The 22185-nt window shown below is 33.0% G+C and overlaps 3 protein-coding genes and 1 pseudogene across 3 annotated transcripts; 2 read left to right on the top strand and 2 right to left on the bottom strand.

The window, feature by feature from the left end:
- The first annotated feature begins 91 nt into the window (after positions 1-91).
- LOC108211236 (LEAF RUST 10 DISEASE-RESISTANCE LOCUS RECEPTOR-LIKE PROTEIN KINASE-like 1.3) lies at positions 92-3311 on the top strand (annotated as a pseudogene).
- A 755-nt stretch (positions 3312-4066) lies between these two features.
- LOC108211235 (rust resistance kinase Lr10) lies at positions 4067-7823 on the bottom strand. The gene is made up of 2 exons (XM_064089250.1): positions 5655-7823; positions 4067-5541 (listed from the first exon to the last, which is right to left on the bottom strand). Exon 2 carries the CDS (start codon positions 5519-5521, stop codon positions 4469-4471), a length of 1053 nt encoding a protein of 350 aa, XP_063945320.1. The 5' UTR covers positions 5522-5541; positions 5655-7823; the 3' UTR covers positions 4067-4468.
- Positions 5620-7241, bottom strand: LOC135151561 (uncharacterized). The gene is made up of 2 exons (XM_064090097.1): positions 6404-7241; positions 5620-5690 (listed from the first exon to the last, which is right to left on the bottom strand). The coding sequence occupies exons 1-2, from the start codon at positions 7239-7241 to the stop codon at positions 5620-5622; spliced, it is 909 nt and encodes a 302-aa protein (XP_063946167.1).
- A 10184-nt stretch (positions 7824-18007) lies between the features above and the next one.
- On the top strand, positions 18008-20472 carry LOC108212622 (uncharacterized). Its single transcript, XM_017384345.2, has 3 exons — positions 18008-19210; positions 19993-20070; positions 20164-20472. Exons 1-3 carry the CDS (start codon positions 18479-18481, stop codon positions 20173-20175), a joined length of 822 nt encoding a protein of 273 aa, XP_017239834.2. The 5' UTR covers positions 18008-18478; the 3' UTR covers positions 20176-20472.
- The last annotated feature ends 1713 nt before the right edge of the window (positions 20473-22185 follow it).

Genomic DNA, 22185 nt, shown 5'->3' with positions numbered 1-22185 from the left:
TACTCCTTGACCAGGTCACTACACCACTTTTTTTTTTTTTTTGAAAATAACCCTTAATTCATTTGATTTGTATATATGAACTTGATAGTAATATACTTCATTTTAAGCTTGGTTCTTGCCTGTTTACGTATTCACAGATTCCACAGTTGACCATAAGCATTTCGGTTTATTCCCAAGTCTTCGCACCCAATAGCTTTTCCACAGGCTTGTCTTTTGCAAATGTTTGCATATTCATTGGTTGCGAACTTTTTTTCCTTTAAAATAATATATCCTACTGCTCCTTTTGAATATTCCATAATCATCACTTGATTCTTGAGTTCTTGCAAAGAAACTCTGCTATAATGTGTGTCAAACACTTGAAACCTCGCATATATTATTTCCACCCAATCAGTTTGATCATCACGATCCACCTTGTATTACTTATCAACATCCCTGTTTATGATGCTCAAGTGGACTATGGGAAGTACTACTCGGAGTGCAGTAAGAATGCTACTTTCAGATGCGGTGAGACGACACTCGGTCTTGTATACTACCCTTTCTGGGGAGAAACTATTCGACCTTCATATTGCGGCCTTAAAGAATTTGAGCTCAGTTGTGAAAATAATACAAAAAATAATGAGATTCCTGTTATGGATATTGGTTCAGGCAACAAGTATCGTGTAGCAGATATCTATTCACTTGCTGGGGAGATCATCTTAAATCGTTATGCTCATAAATTGAAAGAGACTTGTGCTCCAAAGTTCAGTAGCACCACATTAAACACAAAACTGTTTGAGTACGGTCCAGGCACAGAGGATCTCTACATGTTCTACGGTTGTCCCCTTGACCTACATGTACGACTTAAGTTGGGAATTCCCAACAATTTTACTTGCAGAACTCGTGAGAAGCGTACAAAAGTTATTTTTGGGGTGGAATCACATCTCAAAGATGATCTTCACAGGCTTAACAAATTGTGCAAACCTCCCATCAGGGTCCCAGTTAACTGGACCGACCTTGAAAATTTACCCACAAATGTAACTCAGCTGCTGCAACGACTTTCAGAGCGGAAATTTGCTGTTTATTACAAAATAAATGAAACAGCATGTCGAGATTGTTGGGGAGCTGGTACTGGTAGAGTGTGTTGGAATGGCGCAGAGGTTGGAGTAAATTCTAGTTGTCTGTCCATGCCAGGGAAGCCAGGCAAGCTTAATTATTTTTTATTATTTGAAACTGGAATTACAATAATGGAAAACATTATCAATGGTTAACATGTGTACTGTATGTGTAATTAAGCTCAAAGGCTCAGAGGTAATCTAAATACATTTTTGAATGAACTTTTTCTTCTTTTCTTCTTAGCTTCTGTGTCTTTAAACAATCTAGGAACAAGTGTGCTACTATTTGTCGAAATTTAAAGTTTAAAGGTGGAATGATAATAGCAGAGCACCGCTTTCGTAGGGAAATTGCTCTTATGATTTAACTAGATGTGCCTTCAGCAATGTTGTCGTTTGGAACAGAGTCGCGTTTACAGTAGGGTTAACTGTTTGTTTTTTCAGACAGCGCTTTCGTAGGGTTAATTGCAATAGTTACGTTACCTGTTCATTTCCAGTCTATTAAGATATATAATATCCATAACTTAGTCTTACCTGAAAAAAACAAGAATGTATGAAACACTTTATATTGTATTCCATACCTTAGTTGTTCAAGATCATGATGGTTCAGACGTATTTCATTTCACAAACATTATATCTTTGTTACAAGTGCTGATTTGGTTCGTACTCCTGACAGGAAACAACACGGGCAAGAAGATTCGCATAGGTAGTATGATAGTTCACATAAAGTTATCAAGTTAATTAGAAATACTTTGGTCTTTACAAATGAAGTGTAATAGTTCTTTTTTTTTTTTTTTGTTTATCTCCTTGCTGCAGTTGGTGTAGCAGTTGGTACATCAGGAGGGGTTATGCTTCTCTTGCTATTAGTTATCTTCATCCTTTACCGTCGCAGAAAAGCTAAGCATGGTCCATCTGGGATATCTCCAAATGTATCATTTAATTCCTCCACAATGTCTGATCTTGGAAAAGAGGGTACTTGCATGGGAGTCCCAACATTCTCCTACAGTGAACTGGAAAAGGCCACCAACTTTTTTGATTCGGGCAATGAACTTGGCAGTGGAGGTTTTGGAACAGTCTACAAAGGTATATTTTTTACGCTTTAAAAATTTACTATATGCTCCTCATATTGAGCCTTCCGAAACTGCATATACTGTGTTTATTTCATTTTACACTATAATGAGAGGTTTTGCGCAAGAATGTACTTAATGCTTTAATTACGTTTATCTGGCTCAATTAGGCAAACTTACAGATGGACGGGAGGTTGCTGTTAAGCGACTGTATGAAAACAATTTCAAGAGAGTTGAGCAGTTCATGAATGAGATTGTTATTCTGGCAGGGTTGCACCACCCGAACTTAGTGGTCCTCTACGGAAGCACCTCTCATCAGGGCAGAAAGCTTCTACTTGTTTATGAATACATACCCAATGGCATGGTTGCTGATCATCTCCATGGTGACAGCGCACAGCCAGGTAGCCTTGCATGGAAAACAAGGCTAAGCATTGCCATAGAAACGGCAAGTGCATTGTCGTATCTTCATGCTTCAGATGTCATCCATGATCCACCGAGATGTGAAGACCACGAACATTCTGTTAGACAGCAGCTTTCGTGTCAAAGTTGCAGATTTTGGCTTGTCGCGTTTATTCCCCACCAATGTGACACACGTCTCCACAGTCCCCCAAGGTACTCCGGGATATGTGGACCCTGAGTATCACCAATGCTACCAGCTTACGGATAAAAGTGATGTTTATAGCTTTGGAGTCGTTTTGATTGAGCTCATCTCATCAATGCCTGCAGTTGATATCAGTAGGCATCGCCATGAGATAAACTTAGCTAAATTGGCCATAAACAAGATTCAAGCCGATGCATTGCATGAGCTCGTGGATACAAATTTAGGATTTGAATCAGATGGGGAAGTAAGAAACATGATTGCGGATGTGGCAGAGCTAGCATTCAGGTGTCTGCAAAGCGAGAGGGAAATGAGACCATCTATGGAAGAAGTACATAAATCTTTAAAGGAGATTCAAGGAAGATGCTGAAGGGAATTTTTAATTTTTAAATCAAAATCTCATGCATGTTACATAGCATCATCTTTGCATATACAGACTCCATTGTATTGTAAATCAAACAATTGATCACTTTTATTCTCCTGTAAATTCCAGCCTATTCAGAGGAGGTTAACAAGCAGCAGCATGTTAAGGTTTAAACGAATTGGTTATTTTCTTTAGTGCAGAGTATCTAATTGGTCTTTAAATAAAGGCTTAATACCCTCTTAACCCTCAATGTTTGGGGGTGTGTACCGATGTGGCCTCAATATATTAACTTGGCCGATTCGACCCTCCAAGTATCAGATATGTTCTGATTAGCCCTCATACCGGTATAAAGCCAAAAAAGGTATATAACGGAGGGTAAACTTGCCAATTACTATTGAAGATAAAGTTTGCTCGTTCATTTTAACCCCTAAAGAATACATGATGATGTTCCTTCTGAGTTCTAACCCGTAAAGAATACATTAAAATATATTAGATGTTCCTTTTAACCCTCAATGTTTAATGTCCTTTTAAACCTCACGAGTGTAAATGTCATGATTGTCCATCCGTTATATATCATTTTTTTGCTTTATACCAATATGAGGCCTAATCGGAACATATTGGATACTTCGAGGGTTGAATCGGCCGAGTTAAAATATTGAGGCCGTATCGGTACACACCCCCAAAAATTAAGGATTAAAAGGGCATTTAGCCTTAAATAAATTGGTTATTTTTTTTTTAGTTCAGAGTATCTAAATCCCCTGGGGTATTGAAGATCTGTGTTTCCTAATGAAAGCCTCAACATCTTTTGGATAAGATGAAATATGCCCAGCTTTCATCACCGTGAGAACATCCTAAATTCAGAACTTTGATACAATTAGTGATCATGGTTTATTGATCACTCTTATCACAATTTCTGTTCTAATTAATTCACCCCCATCGAAAATAAAATACTACTGCAATATCTGGACAGTAACAGGTGGATCAACCACTCTTTGACATTGCTCTGCACAACATTACCTAAGACTTTAGCATGAAGACTAAAACAGATGAGAAACAAGGAAAATGTTCTTTCCACTAAAATGATTAGAAAGAAGTTCATGACCAGTTACTTATCTGATGCACAAAAAAAATTGATTACAAACAGAAACAATGCATCTACTTGCATACGTCATCACGATTGTATCATCAGAATGAACTTCGCTTAAGCTTAACTGGAGCGTACATACTGATTAACATTGGGAGAGTTGCTGACTCATGAGTAATACTGGATGATGAGTAATAATACATAGAATCAGATGATGATAAAGATGGGGTGTACCATAAGTTGGTAACGTGGCAAGAGTTGAACATTTTATGGTGAAGAGGGTGGAGAACACATGTATGGCTTGGGTGGCATTTCCAGAGCTGCTGAATCACCTTCAAACATTTCCATCACCTTGCTAATTGATGGTCTGTGTGCTGGATTAGTCTGTATGCACCACAGTCCCACGATCATCATCTTCCGTACTACATGGTTTTCCTCTTCCGTTATATTATCTGCAGAACTTGTTTCTTCATTATCATGGATATGCTTGTAAACCCATCTGGGAAAATATATTTCACTAGTGCGAGCTGCTCTAGCATCAACGTTTTTCCTTCCTCCAACCATTTCCAGAATCATCATCCCGTAGCTATAGACATCAGACTTATGTGACACTGGTCCAAAATTTCTACTAATTACTTCAGGAGCAATATAGCCAATGGTTCCTCTAGCATGCATTATAGAAGATAATATACTTTTTTCCCTATTGTACAACTTTGCCAGGCCGAAATCAGATATCTTTGGGCAAAAATCCTTGTCAAGAAGGATATTATGTGGCTTAATGTCAAAATGTAAAATTTGTGTGTTGCAGCCACAATGCAGGTACTCCAGCCCTCGAGCTATTCCAATTGCAATGTTGTACAACTTTTCCCAGCTGAGAATTTGACCTTTCAATGAAGGAGTAGTTCCATGGATGAACTTTTCCAGAGATCCATTAGGCATATACTCATATATAAGAGCTCGCTTCTTACCTTCGTAAACATATCCCAGTAGAGTGACAACATTGACATGAGAAGTCCTGCCAATGCTTGCAACTTCATTTATAAATTCCTCTCCATTTCCTTTTGTTTCATTTAAAACCTTCACTGCCACGACTCGACCATCTGTTAAACGGCCTTTATAAACATTTCCATACCCACCTTTGCCTAATTCATATTTAAAAGAAGTTGTTATTTTTTTTAGAGTAGCGTATCTAAATCTGCAGGGTTTTGAAGATGCATAGTTCCTGATGAAAGCCTCGACATCTTTTGGATAGGAAGATGATTCATGCCTGGTTTTGATCCGATGATAGCAGATGAAGATGAACAATAACAAGAGAAGCATGGAAATTACTGCTACACCACCTGCGACAAGTAAAATGCAAAATTCATTGAAACCACTGATTCTAGACAAATTTCATTTGAACAGAAAACTATAACTACTCAGTTAATAAGAATTGAAGTGAACAATGGACTACCTATGCCAATCTTTAATCTCCCATCCTGAGGTTTACCTGTCAATAATGGAGTAATGGACACTTCATTAGTTTTTGTATTTGTTCATATTAAAGAAAGAAACAAACTAATTTGAAGCATCATGATCTTAAATTTAATTACAGACTTCGCAGCTGTACAAATAAAATAAATCAAGCGACTGAAAATTGAAGACATAATTTCATATTTGCGCAAACATCTCTGGAAAAAGCATATCATATGAACCACTAATAGAATATACAATTTTAGGACATGATATGTTCCAGTATTCCGATATGCTTGATTTGTATATGACACACATATACTAATACTACCCCTTTTGGGGGAATTTGCAATCCCTTTTGGTGTATATGAACCCCTTTTGTGTAGTGATGTTCAAAGTGTTGGGCATACATAATAAATAAGTGTGTAGTGATTTATATCTAAAGAGGTAACGGAGGAACCAGGGTGAGAAGATGATAAATAAGAAAGAATTGATTTGTTTTCTCATGGTTTAACTTTTTAAATTAGTTTGATAGACATGTGCAGATTTCATATTTCAACAATGCTTCAGACTTTGTAGTTCCTCTATTTCATATTTTGAAGAAAAGAAGAAAAAGTTCATTGAAGATGGTATTTAGATTACCTCTGAGTCTTTGAGCTTTATACACATACAGAACACATGTTAACCAATGAAAATCTTGTCCACTATTGTAATTCCAGTTTCAAATAATAAACAAATATTTAAGCTTGCCTGGCTTCACTTGTCTGCTTGGCTTCACTGGCTTGGACAGACAACTGGAATTTACTCCAACCTCTGCGCCATTCCAACACACTCTACCAGGTCCCAAACAATCTTGACATGCTGTATAGTTTATTTTGTGATGAATAACAAAACTCCGCTCTGATAGTTGTTCCAGCAGCCGATTTACATCCGTGGGCAGATTCTCAATGTCAGTCCAGTTAACTGGGACTCTGATAGGAGGTTCGCACAATTTGTTAAGCCTGTGAAGATCATCTTTGAGATGTGATTCCACCCCAAAAATAACTTGTGTATGCTTCTCACGAGTTCTGCAAGTAAAATTGTTGGGAATTCCCAACTTAAGTCGTACATGTAGGTCAAGGGGACACCCGTAGAACATGTAGAGATCCTCTGTGCCTGGACCGTACTCGAACAGTTTTGTGTTTAATGTGGTGCTACTGAACTTTGGAGCACAAGTCTCTTCCAATTTATGAGCATAACGATTTAAGATGATCTCCCCAGCAAGTGGATAGATATCTGCTACACGATACTTGTTGCCTGAACCAATATCTATAACAGGAATCTCATTATTTTCACAACTGAACTCAAATCCTTCAAGACCGCAATACGAAGGTCGAATATTTTGTCCCCAGAAAGGGTAGATTATGGGACCGAGTGTCGTCTCGCCGCATCTGAGAGTGGCATTGTTGCTGCACTCCGAGTAGTACTTCCCGTAGTCAAGTTGAGCATTATAAACTGGGATGTTGATAAGTAATACAAGGTGCACTGTAATGATCAAGCTCAAGGGGTGCAAATAATGTGTGTAGTGTTCAAAGTTTTGTGCACACATTATGGAAGATTATGCTACAGAAGAAAATCAAAGATTAAATTATATTTCCATGATAATTGCTTAGTGAAGGCAGGCAGTCACAAGCAGAGACTTGTAGAAAAACAAGTCTGTGGAAAAAGTGAGTGGCTTGGAATTTTGTTATAATTTAGAGCCTTAATTTATCAATATTTTGTTTCGAATTATAGTCGGTTTGTTTTTTCGCTCTTTCTAATTCATCTAAAATCTTAAGATATCATAGAATACCCATATGAATCTTATGTTATATTTCATTACTAAAAAAAAAGTCTAATTTCTTCGCTGCACCATAAGCTTCTGAATCTCATTCTTTCTCGCGTGGTCGCCTTTTCTTGCATCGCCATCTTCTCTTTGGTTCATTAACAAACACTTGGCGTGCACCCAAAAGCACAACGATCAGAGTACCTCCAAACCCAGTTCATCGCGCTAATCAACTGGTTCGATATGAGGCTCTGTTTGATGATATTTTTGTATGTGTTTATGTTGTTTTCGTCTCATTTGAAAAGAAAACAACGCTAAAAATGTAGCAGCCCAAATAGTTTCTTCAATTTGGGCCAACATATATTTTTTCTTTTAAACTATTTGGATCTGGTAAGGTTTTTGGTCCGCAGTGGCCAGTAATGGTAAATTATTCAGCATTTTCCTGAACAAATTCATTGGTATATTTGATTCTGTTTCCTTAGAATTTTCTTAATATAAAAAATTGAGGTGTTTTGATTTTATATTTAAAAAACTGAAATTTAGAGATATTCAATTAATAATTTATATTGTTTTTAAAATTTCGAGAATACATAATTAGTATTTTAAAGTTTTTTTTAAAAAATTTGGTAATATTTATTGATTATCTAATATCCACTAAAATCACATATTATTCAAACAGGTGGATTTTATTTATTTCATAAAATTCATGCATTATTATTAATCTATCGAATTCAGAATTCAATACAGCCCAGTGATCTTATACAATTGGGAATTAAGAAAATTAAAATATTGGAGTGTATTTAACCCACATTTTGCAAAAGGAGTTATGTTATCGCTTTAGTTCTAACTTATTAGGGTTTGCAGTTTTGAGAGTCACTTGCAAAATTAGGGTTTCAGCGCCTTCGCTCTTCCATCTTCATCCCTTTATTGATTAAATATCTTCGTTTTTCCATCCTCTCTCGTGTTTATTAGTTTTTTTTTTAATAAAATCAAGATATGATCTTTTTGAATGAGTTTTTGTTGAGTATCTTGTTATCAATGTCATGTCCAGTTTTTTAGGATGTTCGATGTTTTTGTTTTGTGCTTTGATGTCTTCATGTGTTTTGTTATGGCTTGCGTTACTTCTTATAAGAAGGATTTATATTTTGTTTTGGGTGATCCGCAAGCCTGACATTGAATCTGGCATGGTGGTCAATATTGCAAGAGTGATAGAGTATATTTTTACATATATTTTATATGATTTTATTTCTCATATTTATTATATTTTGCATTTAATTGGATATTTATTTAATAGATTTTAATGTTTTATTGTAGGAAGCAAGGAGTTCCTAAACTTGGAGGAAATTGGAATAAAAAGCTTAATTTGAAGATAAATTATAAGGAAATTCAGAATTGTTGGATTATTTGCACTTGACTCACTGTTTGGGCCATATCTTGAGTTCTAGAAGTCAGAATTGGGTGATCTTACCGCCCACGCGAAGCTTATAGAATTTTCTTTAATTCAGAGATGGTCCAATATCCAAAATCCAACAGAATCAGCCCAGAAACTGGAGAGAAAAATCTGCTACGAATTTTGGAGAATCCAATTCCGTTTGGGAAACTGTTTTGTATTTCCTTGTAAGCATTAAAATCATATATATTTATAGAGATAGACATTAGAGATTAGGAGGAGATTGTATTGTATAAATAAGTTAGGTAAAAACACTTTGTCTTCTTCTTCTTCTTCAAGACTTCGGGATTGAAGACTTCATTGTATAATCCATCTTTATTTTCTTTTATTTATCTATTATGCTAGAGTAGATTTTATTCTGGAATTAAGTTGAACCCTAGTTATGGTTGATGCATGATTTTCGATGATCTTCGGTTGATAAGGTTATTTGCTCTTGCTTATTGAGTTGTGCTGATTAACAATTACAGGTCAGACGTGATTTTGTGTATTGTTTGAACCGATATCTATCTACCATCGGAAGTTGGATTTAGATGGTTGTGATATATCCAATAAGGACATGAACTTCTCCATGGAAATAGGTAGAAGGAATTGTTTGGAAGCTAGGATGCTATGTTTAATGTCTCTAAACTGCATGATACCATGGAAATAGGTTTGATTGTATTTTAGAGAAGCCATTAATACTTGAAAGAGATTATTGGTATTTTATAGGGAGCATCTTTCCTCTTGGGTAATTTATCTGATTAATTGGGGGAGAAAATCATAATTGCATTGATTCATGCTAGTGGAGATACTTGATTCTAGATATTTTTGGTTAATTGTTTTCTAGATTTTATTTGTATTAGTTTATTTATCTCTCAATATTTTTATTGTGTTTCTTGTTAGTTGGATTGAATCGGGAATAACTAGTGTTTGATACGTTTGTCTCTGTGGGATCGACTCTGACTTACCCTACTACATAGTTAGGAGGTCTAGTTAGATATTTTATTATTTGATAGGCACGCGACAGCCTTGTCAAAGAGCTCACCTTTCACGAAAAAAAATTGTTCATATTTTAGGAGTAGTTGTCGCTCTAATATCAGTTTATATAATTGATAGTTCTGAACATCGGGTTACAGATGATACTTATGTGAAGGACAATTCCAATGCTACTATGTGTACGACTGATGTAAGTTGGATTATTCGAGATATATGATTAATGTAATGCTCTTTAGATTCAAGAATTTGAATATTCTATTTGTTAAGCGATCTGAAAACAAAACGATTGTTTATTTAGCTCGTTTTTTGTTTCACAATCAGGATGTAGTTGACAGTTCAGGTGTTTGTCCCGGCTAGAGTTTAGGTATTTAAATAAATTCTTCGCTTTTCGTCAGCAAAAAAAAAACTCCACATTCTAATAGATTTAGATGTACTAATAATAATTAATGAATTTTAAAAAATTATAGCTGATTTAGATACCAGAAAAGTCCATTGGAGTTGATTTAAAATCTCATAGATTTGACATAATTTTTGTCAATTTTAGCATTTTGGAGAAATTTTTAAAAACATAATATACACCGACAAATTCATCAAAATTCACCATTTATAAAATACAAAAAACAGTCGGTAAATATATGAACATCATCGATATTAAATTATTTATTAAATTTAAACTAACTATCACAAAATTTTTAAAAATTGTACAAAATTCTTGAGTGAATGTTTAAATATTTTAGAGAATTATTTTTAATCCAAATTTAATACCATAAGATAATTTTGTGAACCCAATTGAATATTTGTGTGTATTTCTATGTGTGTGTATGTATAGAAATCCCAAATAAATCCTTTAGAATCAAGATTAATTATATATATCCATGCATTTTAACTTATCTATAAAAAAATTTCAAAATCTCGTGGATTCGAGAGAAATTTTCATATATAAAAAATACACTAGATGCATCAAAATCAATCATTTCAAAAAATACAAAAGAAATTAGTCAATATTTAAACATCATTGATATTAAATTATTTAATAAAATCCTAAGTGAATAACCAACAATTTTAAGGATAATATAAAAAAATGAATGAATACCCAATATCTTATTGAATACGCTTATATTTAAAATCCAAAAAACAATCGTCTGAAATCTTGATTGATATATTCATTTTAAATAATAAATTATCCTTAAAAATTTCATAGATTTGGAGATGTTCCTGAAAGCTAAGTAATAAATCTCATAAAATTTAGAGATATTCTTAAAAGTTAAATACACTAGCAAATCCATCAAAATCTATCATATTATATATGTGTGTGTGTGTGTGTAATGTGTCATGTAAATTATACAAGTGAAGTGAAGATCAACGACTAAATTTAAGCGATCAGCATATGTGAAATAAAGTTTAATCAACTGCTATCTAAACTCATCCACGACTAGTGAAGACAAGCTATCAACTAATAATATTAGAAGCTATCAACGACTAGTCATGGAAGCTATCAATGACTACTAATTTGACTTATCAGTGACTAATTCAATAATTATCAGTAACAACTACAACAGAGAAAAAGGTCAATAGTCACATGAATTATCAATAAAGTACAAACTATTTTGTAAGTTAAACTTAATTTGGGTCTAGTATCATATTGAAGATTTTGAAATTTGTCATTTCTAGCTACACAACATGGGAGTGTTGAACAAAGCAGTCTATCAACAATACAAATATTTCCAAGAAAGTACAATCAAAGAATTGAGCAGGGTTGTAGTTTTTCTAGAAATAAAAAGTCAGTTTATTTTCTTTCTAGAAGAAATTGTAAACTTGATATATATATATAACCAAGTATTGTACATCTTCTTGGAGCATTCATTCAACTAAGAACAGAGAGATGTGCCTAAATCTTAAGAAAAATATTTTATAAAGCAAGCTCTTATTCTTTTTATAAGAAGTTGTGTACATCAAAATAAAATAGTTCTTCAATATAAAAATCTCCTATGTGGAAAAACTGTTAGTGTGTGTGCCCAACAGACAACACTAGATTATGTTTTTCAGTTTAAAGACATAAGAATATTAATAACATTATTATATTGATTATTTCGTATAATTTATTATATCTTTATCTACTAGCGATATAAATGTTAAAATAATAAATGTCCTTGGAATATAATATGAATTCTATATCTCTAAGTACGTGACTTGGAAATTAATGACATTATAAGAATAGTACAGTAGAAATTCTTTAAATTAATACTCGGTAAATTAATAAACTCTCTAAAATAATAAATTTGTCCGGTCCCGACTTGGTCCAATGTAAAAAACTGAAAAACTCGATAAAATAATAAGATAATAATTTTTTGGAAAATCCCTTTATAATTTTCGGTCCCAAGAAAATCATAAATTAATAATTCATAAAAGCTCAAAAAAATATATTACACTCTATTGAAATATGATTTAATAATTGCCTGTTTTTTTTTAGATTTCGCAACACCTCTTAGATGAGAAGCCATCTTGTGAGATATGGTTTGAATATTCCAACATGTTTATGTAATTTATATATGCCAAAATTGCTTAAGAATACATTGAACACATCTATTCTTCTTATTTACATTTCATGTCCATTACTTCAAAAGTCATTATTGATTTTCAATACACATGAACACAGTAGTTACTCATTTAGGTTAATTCCCAAGATTCACTCCAGTGTAATTCTAAAAAGGATAAACTAATTTGTCTTTTTGTTTGGTATATTAATTTATATACAGTATGCTTTTTTGTTTGGTATGTATAGTATAATCGATTAAAAACTCTTTAAATTAATAATTATTAATTTATCGATAAATTAATAACTCTCTAAATTAATAAATTTCTCCGGTCCCGACATTATTAATTTATAGAGTTTTTACTGTATTGATATTCCCAAATGTCCCTAGTCGAGTAATATTGTTATGGGACGATGATAATTCATTAAGACTAGTGTGTTTTGTTGACTGATGATTACATCTATTGATCATATGTGCCCATGTATAATATATATATATATATATATATATATATATATATATATATATATATATATATATATATATATATATATATATATATGGTGCTGGATGGACCCAATGTGAGATTCTTCATGGTTGTTGTGTCATACGTAATCTCACAGTTATAATGATGTAATGGTCCTTAGACTTGAAATCATTATATATTTATACGATGATAAATGTACTTAACTTACATTAAATGTTTCCTTTAATTGACATGATAATGATATAAGTGTACTTCGGGTACATTGTGAATCGTATGAGAAATATGAATGATCTAGAAAGGATTTAGGGCTCATTTGTTAACGAGTGAACCATCCCAAACTGAACTGGACGATCCATTTTATCTGTTAAGACTGTTTGATAAAGTTCTTAACAGCTGAATCACACGCGAAATCAGCTGGACGACTCGGGTCCAAAAACTTCCCTCAACCATCCAGATAGCCAAGAAACGTTTTTCAACTTGACTCACCTTCTCAGAACAAATATTAGTACAAACGTTGTTTATTATTAAAAAAAGTTTTAAATGAATATCATTTTGCCATCATAATTTACACATTAATTATAAAAATTTAGTAAAACATATAATAATGGTTGATAGTCATAAATAAACTACATTTAATAGAGAGAAATACTAGATTACGAATCCCTTACGTTTTGAAAAATCATATGAATTTGTAATTAAAAATTTTAAAATGAATATTTTTTTTTATTTTTCCATCATAATTTATATATTAATTATAAAAGTTTAATAATACATATAATAATAGGTGATAGTCATAAATAAACTAAATTTAATAAAGTGAAACACTTAAATTTTGAAAATTATATAAATTTGTATTCAGAACTTTTCAAAAAATATTTAACAAACAACATTATAGCTTTCGTTCAGATAAGCTATCATTCAGAAATTTCAATCATCCAGAAATATTTGTTCAGATTTAACAAATGACCCCTTAATCCTCTTATTATTGAAGAGATATTATTGGTATCTTGTATGAGTCAGACTACGGAATGCGTGGTCACGCTCAAATGTTAATTTGAAATAATAGCTCCACTCATTGATCAAGGAAACCCGAGTTGAAGATGAGGATGACAAATTAAATGCTTCTACTTTAATATATAATATGAAGTTAAAGGGATTATATTACATTGAACATTATTCATGAAAGGTTAAATCACCAATTTAATTTTTATTACTTTGGTGGCAATGATGTATTACCTCATTGTTTATAATTTTAATATTAGAGATAAAAATTATTGCCAATATAATAATAAGCTAAAGGGTAGCACAAAAAAGGCTTGAATGGATATTTAATTCAAATTCAGATTCAAATTAAATAGGAAATTCGAATTAGTTATTATTAATTAAGTTGGACTTAATTAAAAGTATAAATGAATTTCAAATTTATAAATAATGAAATCCGATATCTAGTTGGTATTTGATAATTAAGTGAGACTTAATTATATTAGGAATAGAATTTCAGATTTTATTAAAAATTCTAATTGGATTAGAGTTAGGATTGTAAGCATCACTATGACTAGATATAGTGTAACGGTTTTTATTTGATAAATATTCTAAACCCTGGTAGCTATAGGTATGTGAAAGAGATAAAAAGAACAGTTCGTGTTTTGGTGCTGGTATTATGCTTCCTTCATTCAAACTTTCGTGTGGATATGTTTATAGCGTAGATCGTTTGTTGGCGGGATACACAATGATTGATTAAAGTTAGGACCTCCACTACACATCCAATTTGTAAAGTTTTTCAAGGTAAACATCTAAAATGCGAATTAAATATTATTTTTCACAAGGACCATACGACGAGTTTGGGAAATTCTGAAATTTTCGTGTTTTAAATTATTGTTTCCGCTGTGTTTTATGCCTCAAAACCCAACAAAAACAAACCCAACTGAAATTTTTGAAAGCTCTTTTTTATCATTATTAATTTTCTGTGAGTTTTATTTATCTTTGTCTGTTATTTTTTAATATGATCGTAAAAAATTTCAAAAAATAAAAGATTGTATTCAACCCCCTTTCTACAATTTTTCTCAGTGGTTGTATTGTTAAATAACTTAATCTTTGAACTTTAAAATATATCATAACTAATTACAATTATATCTTTATTAATTAATAATATATATTTTAGTGGGGACTTTTCTAAAAATATATAGTATAAACATGACATACAGATATATACACATCATCTATATATATATATATATATATATATATATATATATATATACATGTGCGTGTGCGTGTGTGTGTAAATCCGTTTATTTTCAAATAACACATATAGAGATTGATTGTTAATTTTTTCAACAACTTCATATAAGCACGGATCATCCACAACCGTTCCAGTTTGAAAGCTCATCATCATGTTATCCATCAACAGCTACAAACTCATGTTATTTTTCAATCGTTATAAATATCAACAGTTACAAACTCATGTTGTTTCTCAATCGTTATAAATTTAAAACGGCTAGTTTAAATGTTACATTGACTATGTGTGAACAATTGTATAAGCTATTAGTGGTTAAGGCTTGGGATGTTCACCATCATTCAATAATATAGACTTTCTTATTCTTATTTTGTACTATAATTAGTTACTTTTTTTTAAGAATATAATTAGTTACTTTAATTATGTAAACATAAGTTGTTTGGGTGTTTGTTTCTCTCTTTTATTTTGAATGTTGGTTTTGATTTAGAGCTTGTTTGTGTGGAAAACCAGACTCTAAGCCATTTTGAACTTTTAGTTGAAAATTTTATGTTAAGTATAATAACCCAGAATTCGGCTTAAAGAAGCCAAAAGTTAGTTTAATCGAGGTATTTGTTTGAATAACTTCATTTATTAAAATTTTCTTTTATAAAAATTACTCATAAGTCATAGGTTATCCATAAATCACTTTTATTTTTATTGTTTCAATTTTAATAACTCATGTCTTTGATAAGTCAAAAATTACCCAAATAGACATTTTAAACTTCCAAACTTATCACAATAAGTCATAAGTCATAATTTTAAACTCAGCTAAAAGGGCTCTTAGTGATTAGTGATTAAAGTTTGTATGAGATTTACATTCATGGTCGATATCTCAAACGGATCGGGGCAAATCGATTTGAGATAAGACATGTATATGTAAATATATTATTAACACATATCGGTTGAGTGTCTTTTCATGAATACCGGTGATTTGATCATTTTATATTTGTTCGACTTGATCAATTTTGTAGATGTCGTTTAAATCTTCATTATTGAATTTAGTCCTGTTTTCTTAAAAAAAAATCAATTTACGTGCAAAAATATTACTTTTCTTAAATATATAAAATAATCTTAATTTGAAATAAGGAAATGTGTGGTCGATATCAATAAATGGAGAAAACTCTTCCACGATTTGGCCATTATTACATGATAATACTAAACTTTTCTTATTTTGTCAAATTATTGAAGAATATTTACGAGTGACCGTTGTAATGAAAATGACTAACTCAGAAGACACCAAAACAAAAGAGCGCCAAATATATCCAAATTAAGCCTAAATATTTCAAAAATTTGCGCGCAAAAATCTTTCAATTCTTAAAAATATGAAATTAACATTATGCTATTCTTAATTTGAATATACAGACAAATGCGTAGAATATTGACAAAATCGAGACGAATCATACGTAATTCAACCGTTATAATATTATAATATGAAACTTTTATTAAATAGTCAAATTATAGAGCAGTATTCTCAATGACGATAGTAACGAAAATGACCAACTGACAAGACAACAAAATAAAAGAGCGCAAAACAAATCCAAATCAAAACTAAATATTAATTCAAAAATTCGCGCGCAGATATATTGCTATTCTTAGAAACATGAAATTAGCACTAATAAAAATATATACGGACAAGTACGTTTAATATCGACAAAATAGAGAAAACTCTTACGTAAGTCGACCGTCGTAATATTGTAATATAAAACATTTCTTAATTTGTAAAATTATAGGGGAGTATTTGTGGGTGACAGCAGTAAAGAAAATGACTGAACAGGACAACAAAATAAAGAGCGCGAAACAAATCGAGATTGAAATTAAATATTTCAAAAATGGAGAAAACTCTTCCACGATTTGACCATTATTATATGATAATATGAAACTTTTCTTAATTTGTCAAATTATTGAAGAATATTTACGAGTGACCGTTGTAATGAAAATGACTAACTCAGGAGACACCAAAACAATAGAGCGCCAAATATATCCAAATTAAGCCTAAATGTTTCAAAAATTTGCGCGCAAAAATCTTTCAATTCTTAAAAATATGAAATTAACATTATGTTATTCTTAATTTGAATATACAGACAAATACGTAGAATATTGACAAAATCGAGACGAATCATACGTAATTCAACTGTTATAATATTATAATATGAAACTTTTATTAAATAGTCAAATTATAGAGCAGTATTCTCAATGACGATAGTAACGAAAATGACCAACTGACAAGACAACAAAATAAAAGAGCGCAAAACAAATCCAAATCAAAACTAAATATTTCAAAAATTCGCGCGCAGATATATTTCTATTCTTAGAAATATGAAATTAGCACTAATAAAAATATATACGGACAAGTACGTTTGATATCGACAAAATAGAGAAAACTCTTACGTAAGTCGACCATCGTAATATTGTAATATAAACCACTTCTTAATCTGTAAAATTATCAGGGAGTATTCGTGGGTGACAGCATTAAAGAAAATGACTGAACAAGACAACCAAATAAAGACCGCGAAACAAATCGAAATTGAAATTAAATATTTTAAAAATTCGCGCGCAAAATGTTTCCCTCATTAAATATACGAAACTTTTATTAATAATATTCTTAATTTGAATATACGAATAAGTATGTTGAATATCAACAAAATCGAGAAAAATTCTTGCATAATTCGATTATTATAATATTTTATTATATAATTCTCTGTTCAAGAATTTCCTAAAATATAAAGATAACTCATGCCCGTCAAAAATTTCTACGCATAAACGTCACAAGCAAGCAAAAATAGTATTGTACATGTATATCTCTCTATCTATGAGCAACTTCACATTTGAAAAAAATACTATAATTTTGTATTAAATATTAGAAATTAAAAAAAAATAATATGTTTCACCGGCTTTTACATTTGCACCCTCACGTTGTAATGTGAAATCTCTCTTCCTTTCGCTCTTGCTCCTGCTTGTATAAATACAAACTTCCCGGTGTCATATATCTCTCCTCACCAGCAAACAACAAGCAAAAAAAAAAAAGTTTAAGCCCTTTCAAGCCCCCATTTTTCTCTTTCTCTTCACCCATAAGTTGCAATCTTCATACCCTTTTGGTTTAATCGTTTGTTTCTCTCAAATCAATCCTCAAAAGTCCAAAAAAATTGTTAAAGATTGAAGCTTTTTGATCTTTAACTCTGTTTTTTAAGCTTTTCTTCTTGATAAATATATATACACACAGAGAGGTGTGTATATATATTGAGAGAGGGGTTTCAAGAAGTACAGATAGTAAAAAAGTGTGTGTATCTGCATCACATATCCATGGCATACAGAAGAGAGAGATCATCATCATCTTCATCTGGTTCAAGGGAGAAGCTTCACAATTTCACATTGCCTGGGTTCAACTGGGGTGCTACAAGGCAGCTTAGGTGCATGAAGGCGAACCCCAATTCGAGGATTCTTATGCACCCATCTTTATCTGCTGCTCCGGTGACTGATCAGAGCAGAGAGGCGGAAACTGAAGTGGCCCATCTCGAACAGAAGAATTCCGGCGGTGAATTGGCTGTTTCTCCGGAGAAGAATTCCGGCCACATGGAGGATCCGGTGGAGGATCTTCAGAAGGGGTGTGAAGAAATGAGAGTCTCTGAGATGGAAGAGAAGAAGAAGGGGAAGGAGAAGGTTGCTGAAGATGATGGTACTGAGAATAAGTCTGGTGGTGCATGGACTTGGAATTTGAGGACTCGGAAGAATGCTTGTAAGGGGTCTCGGGGGAATGATGGGGATGATGTGATGGTGGATGTGCCTGCGGAAGGGGTTGTGGGGAGTGGCGGTGGTGGTGGTGGTGGCGGTGGTTCTTCTCCGGGTAGGAGGATGGATGGGAGGTTGAGGGGTGGTGCAGGGATGGGGGCTGGTGTGGAGCGGAAAGTGGAGAGGCCCAAGTTTTCGTTTACGCTGACAAAAGAGGAGATTGAAGATGATTTTCTGCTTATGACTGGTGCCAAGCCGCCGCTGAAGCCTAAGACGAGGCCAAAGCGTCTTCAGAAGAAATTGAATGTAAGTTTGTAATTTTTATTGTGTTGTGTGATGTTTTTTTATGTGATGTTCTTCATATTTACGAAGCAAGATGTGCAGCTTTTGTATGTTCGTAATTCTTATGCTTTAATTTAATGTTTGTGTTTGTGTTTTGTGATGTTAAAACCATCTGTGAAGCGAAAGGTGTATGCTTTTTGCAGGTTCGTAATTCTTGTGCTTTGGATGTGTGTGTTTGTGTTATGTGATGTTTTAAATATATACGAATCAAATTGTGCAGCTTTTGTACGTTCATAATTCTTATATATGTTTTTGATGTCTATGTTTGTGTTATGTGATGTCTTTAATGTTTACGAAGCAAGATGTGCAGCTTTGTGAGTTCGTAATTCTTATGTTTTTTATCTCTGTGTTTGTGTTATGTGATGTTGTTAATGCTTACGAATCAAAACGTAGAGCTTTATGTGTATAGAGTGATGAGATATAAAAACCATGTTCAAAGATTTGCCTTTATATATGTGTTTGATATATGTAACAAATTAACAGTTGCTGTTGCTTAATATGTGTGATATATGTGTATTGCATATAAGCTAATACTCAATCCAGGTGATTGAATTTGCTTCTTTAGTTTGTGATGCATGTGTTGGTCTACATGTTTATATGTGCATGCTTATACAGTTAATTATATACCCGAAGAATAATTTTTTTCTTCGTCCTAGTTATTGTGTTTTCTCTGTACTAGAAGCTACCGTAAAGCTGCTTCGAAACTTGTTTGATTCAGTATAATTTTGTAACCATAAATGTTGCAGGATCTTGTTCCAGGGCTTTGGCTGAGGGAGGAGATAACTCCGGCGACATACAGGGTTCGTGAAAGGCAATCAAAGAAGGTAAGGTTTATGGTTCTTAGTGTTTTGTAATCTTTCATCTAGCGGATCTTACAAACTGGTGAATTTGAAATGTACGTAAATCTTCTGGTGCAGGGTTTGAAGTGAAGAAAAAGTGGGTGTCGTTTTGAGTAGTGGGCCTATTCTGATTGCAGGCACTGTTGGCGTTGGAGTGGCTAATATTAGTTTTAAGTAATACACATCAACTATAGACTAGTTTGCAACTAGAACTTAGTTGGGTTGAATCAGGATTTCACCTGAAAGATAGATTGTTCTTTCAGAACTCCTGTTGTTTTATATTTCTGTTGTTTTGGTTTAGACGATAACTATGTTTCGTACTTTTTGTTCTGTTGCCCTGCTTTCCTAAATTGAAGGGTACCTAGAAGTATCCTGGATTATTTGACAATCGTGTTGGTTTTAAATTTGGTTATAGACAGGTGAATGAATGCAATATATAAAACTCTTGGTTTATATATATTGAGACTGTGTGAGAATGAAATGTTTGGTTGTGGAATCTGTTTTTGACTGGCAGCAGCATCAGGAAATAGTTGTGGTGAATTACCAGACTGTTTTATCAGCAGATGTGCTGAGAAATTGAAGTTCTAAAGTGGCAGAGCTTTCACGAAGTTCTATAACAGCAAAGCTTTCACGAGGTTCTCGAAAGTTCTCTCTCATCAAAGCATTTGATGAGCTACTATTATAATCTTCTGTACTAGTCGACATTATGCCTTGATATGTACAATAAAACTGTTAGTCTTTCTCTTAATGTATGGTTTGTGAATCTATATACCCTGATAATCATTGGTATGTCATTTCTTTGGTTTGACAACAGTACAGGTAATGCAGTCATTCAAGAAGTGAAGTAGCTGTCTGTTTGAAGGTGTAAGCTATGAGTAGAACTCTGTAGAAGCATTGGTATCAGTTTCCATATTTATTCTTATGATTCTCCTTCATAGAAGTACTTTAGTAAGTTTGAGCACATTGGAAGTATTTTATTTCTACACACTTATGTAACTTCCATTCATGGACTAAGTTTAAACATGGCTTCCACATAAAGGTACTTCTTTAAGCCTAACTATGACTAGTATATTAGTTAAGTGCTGCAGTTGCGAAGGTGCTTTGTTTTAATGGTTTGTTGCTGGATGGATCTACTCAATAGTTGTGTTTTGAGTAGCATTGTTTGTTTGGTCGGTGTCTTTGTTCTGGTATCCTCCCCCCCCCCCCCCCCCCCCACATTTGCTGTTCCTTAAATGTTCATTACTCTCAGTGAGTTTCATCAATATCTCGTATATACATATTTGATTTGGGGATGTCAGAAGGAATATACTTTTGAAGGAGCCAACACAATCCAACTGGAATCATCAAAGGCGCCAGTACTATTGACATTGTACTAAGCATTTAATTTGGCCTTTGTTCTCGTTGAGCTTCCTCATTTTACCAGAGGGAAGAAATCTATCATTTGATCTTTGGTTTTTTGCTGGTGGCTTGTCATTTCTTTATCTAATGTGACTACTTAGAGTCATGCTAATTCTACCTCAGACTTCAATGGTGATCCGTGATCAGGGTGCGTGAATTTTATGAAATCAGCTTTATTTAAAATCTGTGTGAAGTGATGAAGGTGCCTGCAAAAATGCCATGAACTAATATATTTTCTCTCACCTACTCTCCGCAGGCTGCTGAAGTTCTTGTCTACTATGAAATTGCATTTGCAGATGGACAGATGGATTGTTTCGCTGTGCACCTGTCACCTCCTGAACAACCATCTCGAGGTAATATCCTTACCATACCTTAAAGATTCTGTACGAGCATCATCTATAAAATTCTGTAGAAACAAAAAAAGATCCCGTTACACGTTTCACTAGCTTAATCCATATCTGCATAAACCAAATACAAGGTTGCAAATTTTAAATACCAGACTTGGATTCTCATGTACTCGACGCCAAAACCCAAGCACATGTTGCATGCACGTGACAGCATTGGAGGTAGAAGATTGTTTCTAATCCAGTTTTGCATATCTTATGTCTGTAGAATTGCAGATAGGTACATTGAAATGTATATGAGCTCTGTGGAGGAGATTCTGTTTGACATATGCTTCGGAATTCAGATCAAGCCTTGAAC

Source organism: Daucus carota, chromosome 3, assembly GCF_001625215.2.
Source record: "Daucus carota subsp. sativus chromosome 3, DH1 v3.0, whole genome shotgun sequence".
Classification (NCBI taxonomy): domain Eukaryota; kingdom Viridiplantae; phylum Streptophyta; class Magnoliopsida; order Apiales; family Apiaceae; genus Daucus; species Daucus carota.
This window is presented reverse-complemented; position numbering and strand designations above follow the sequence as displayed.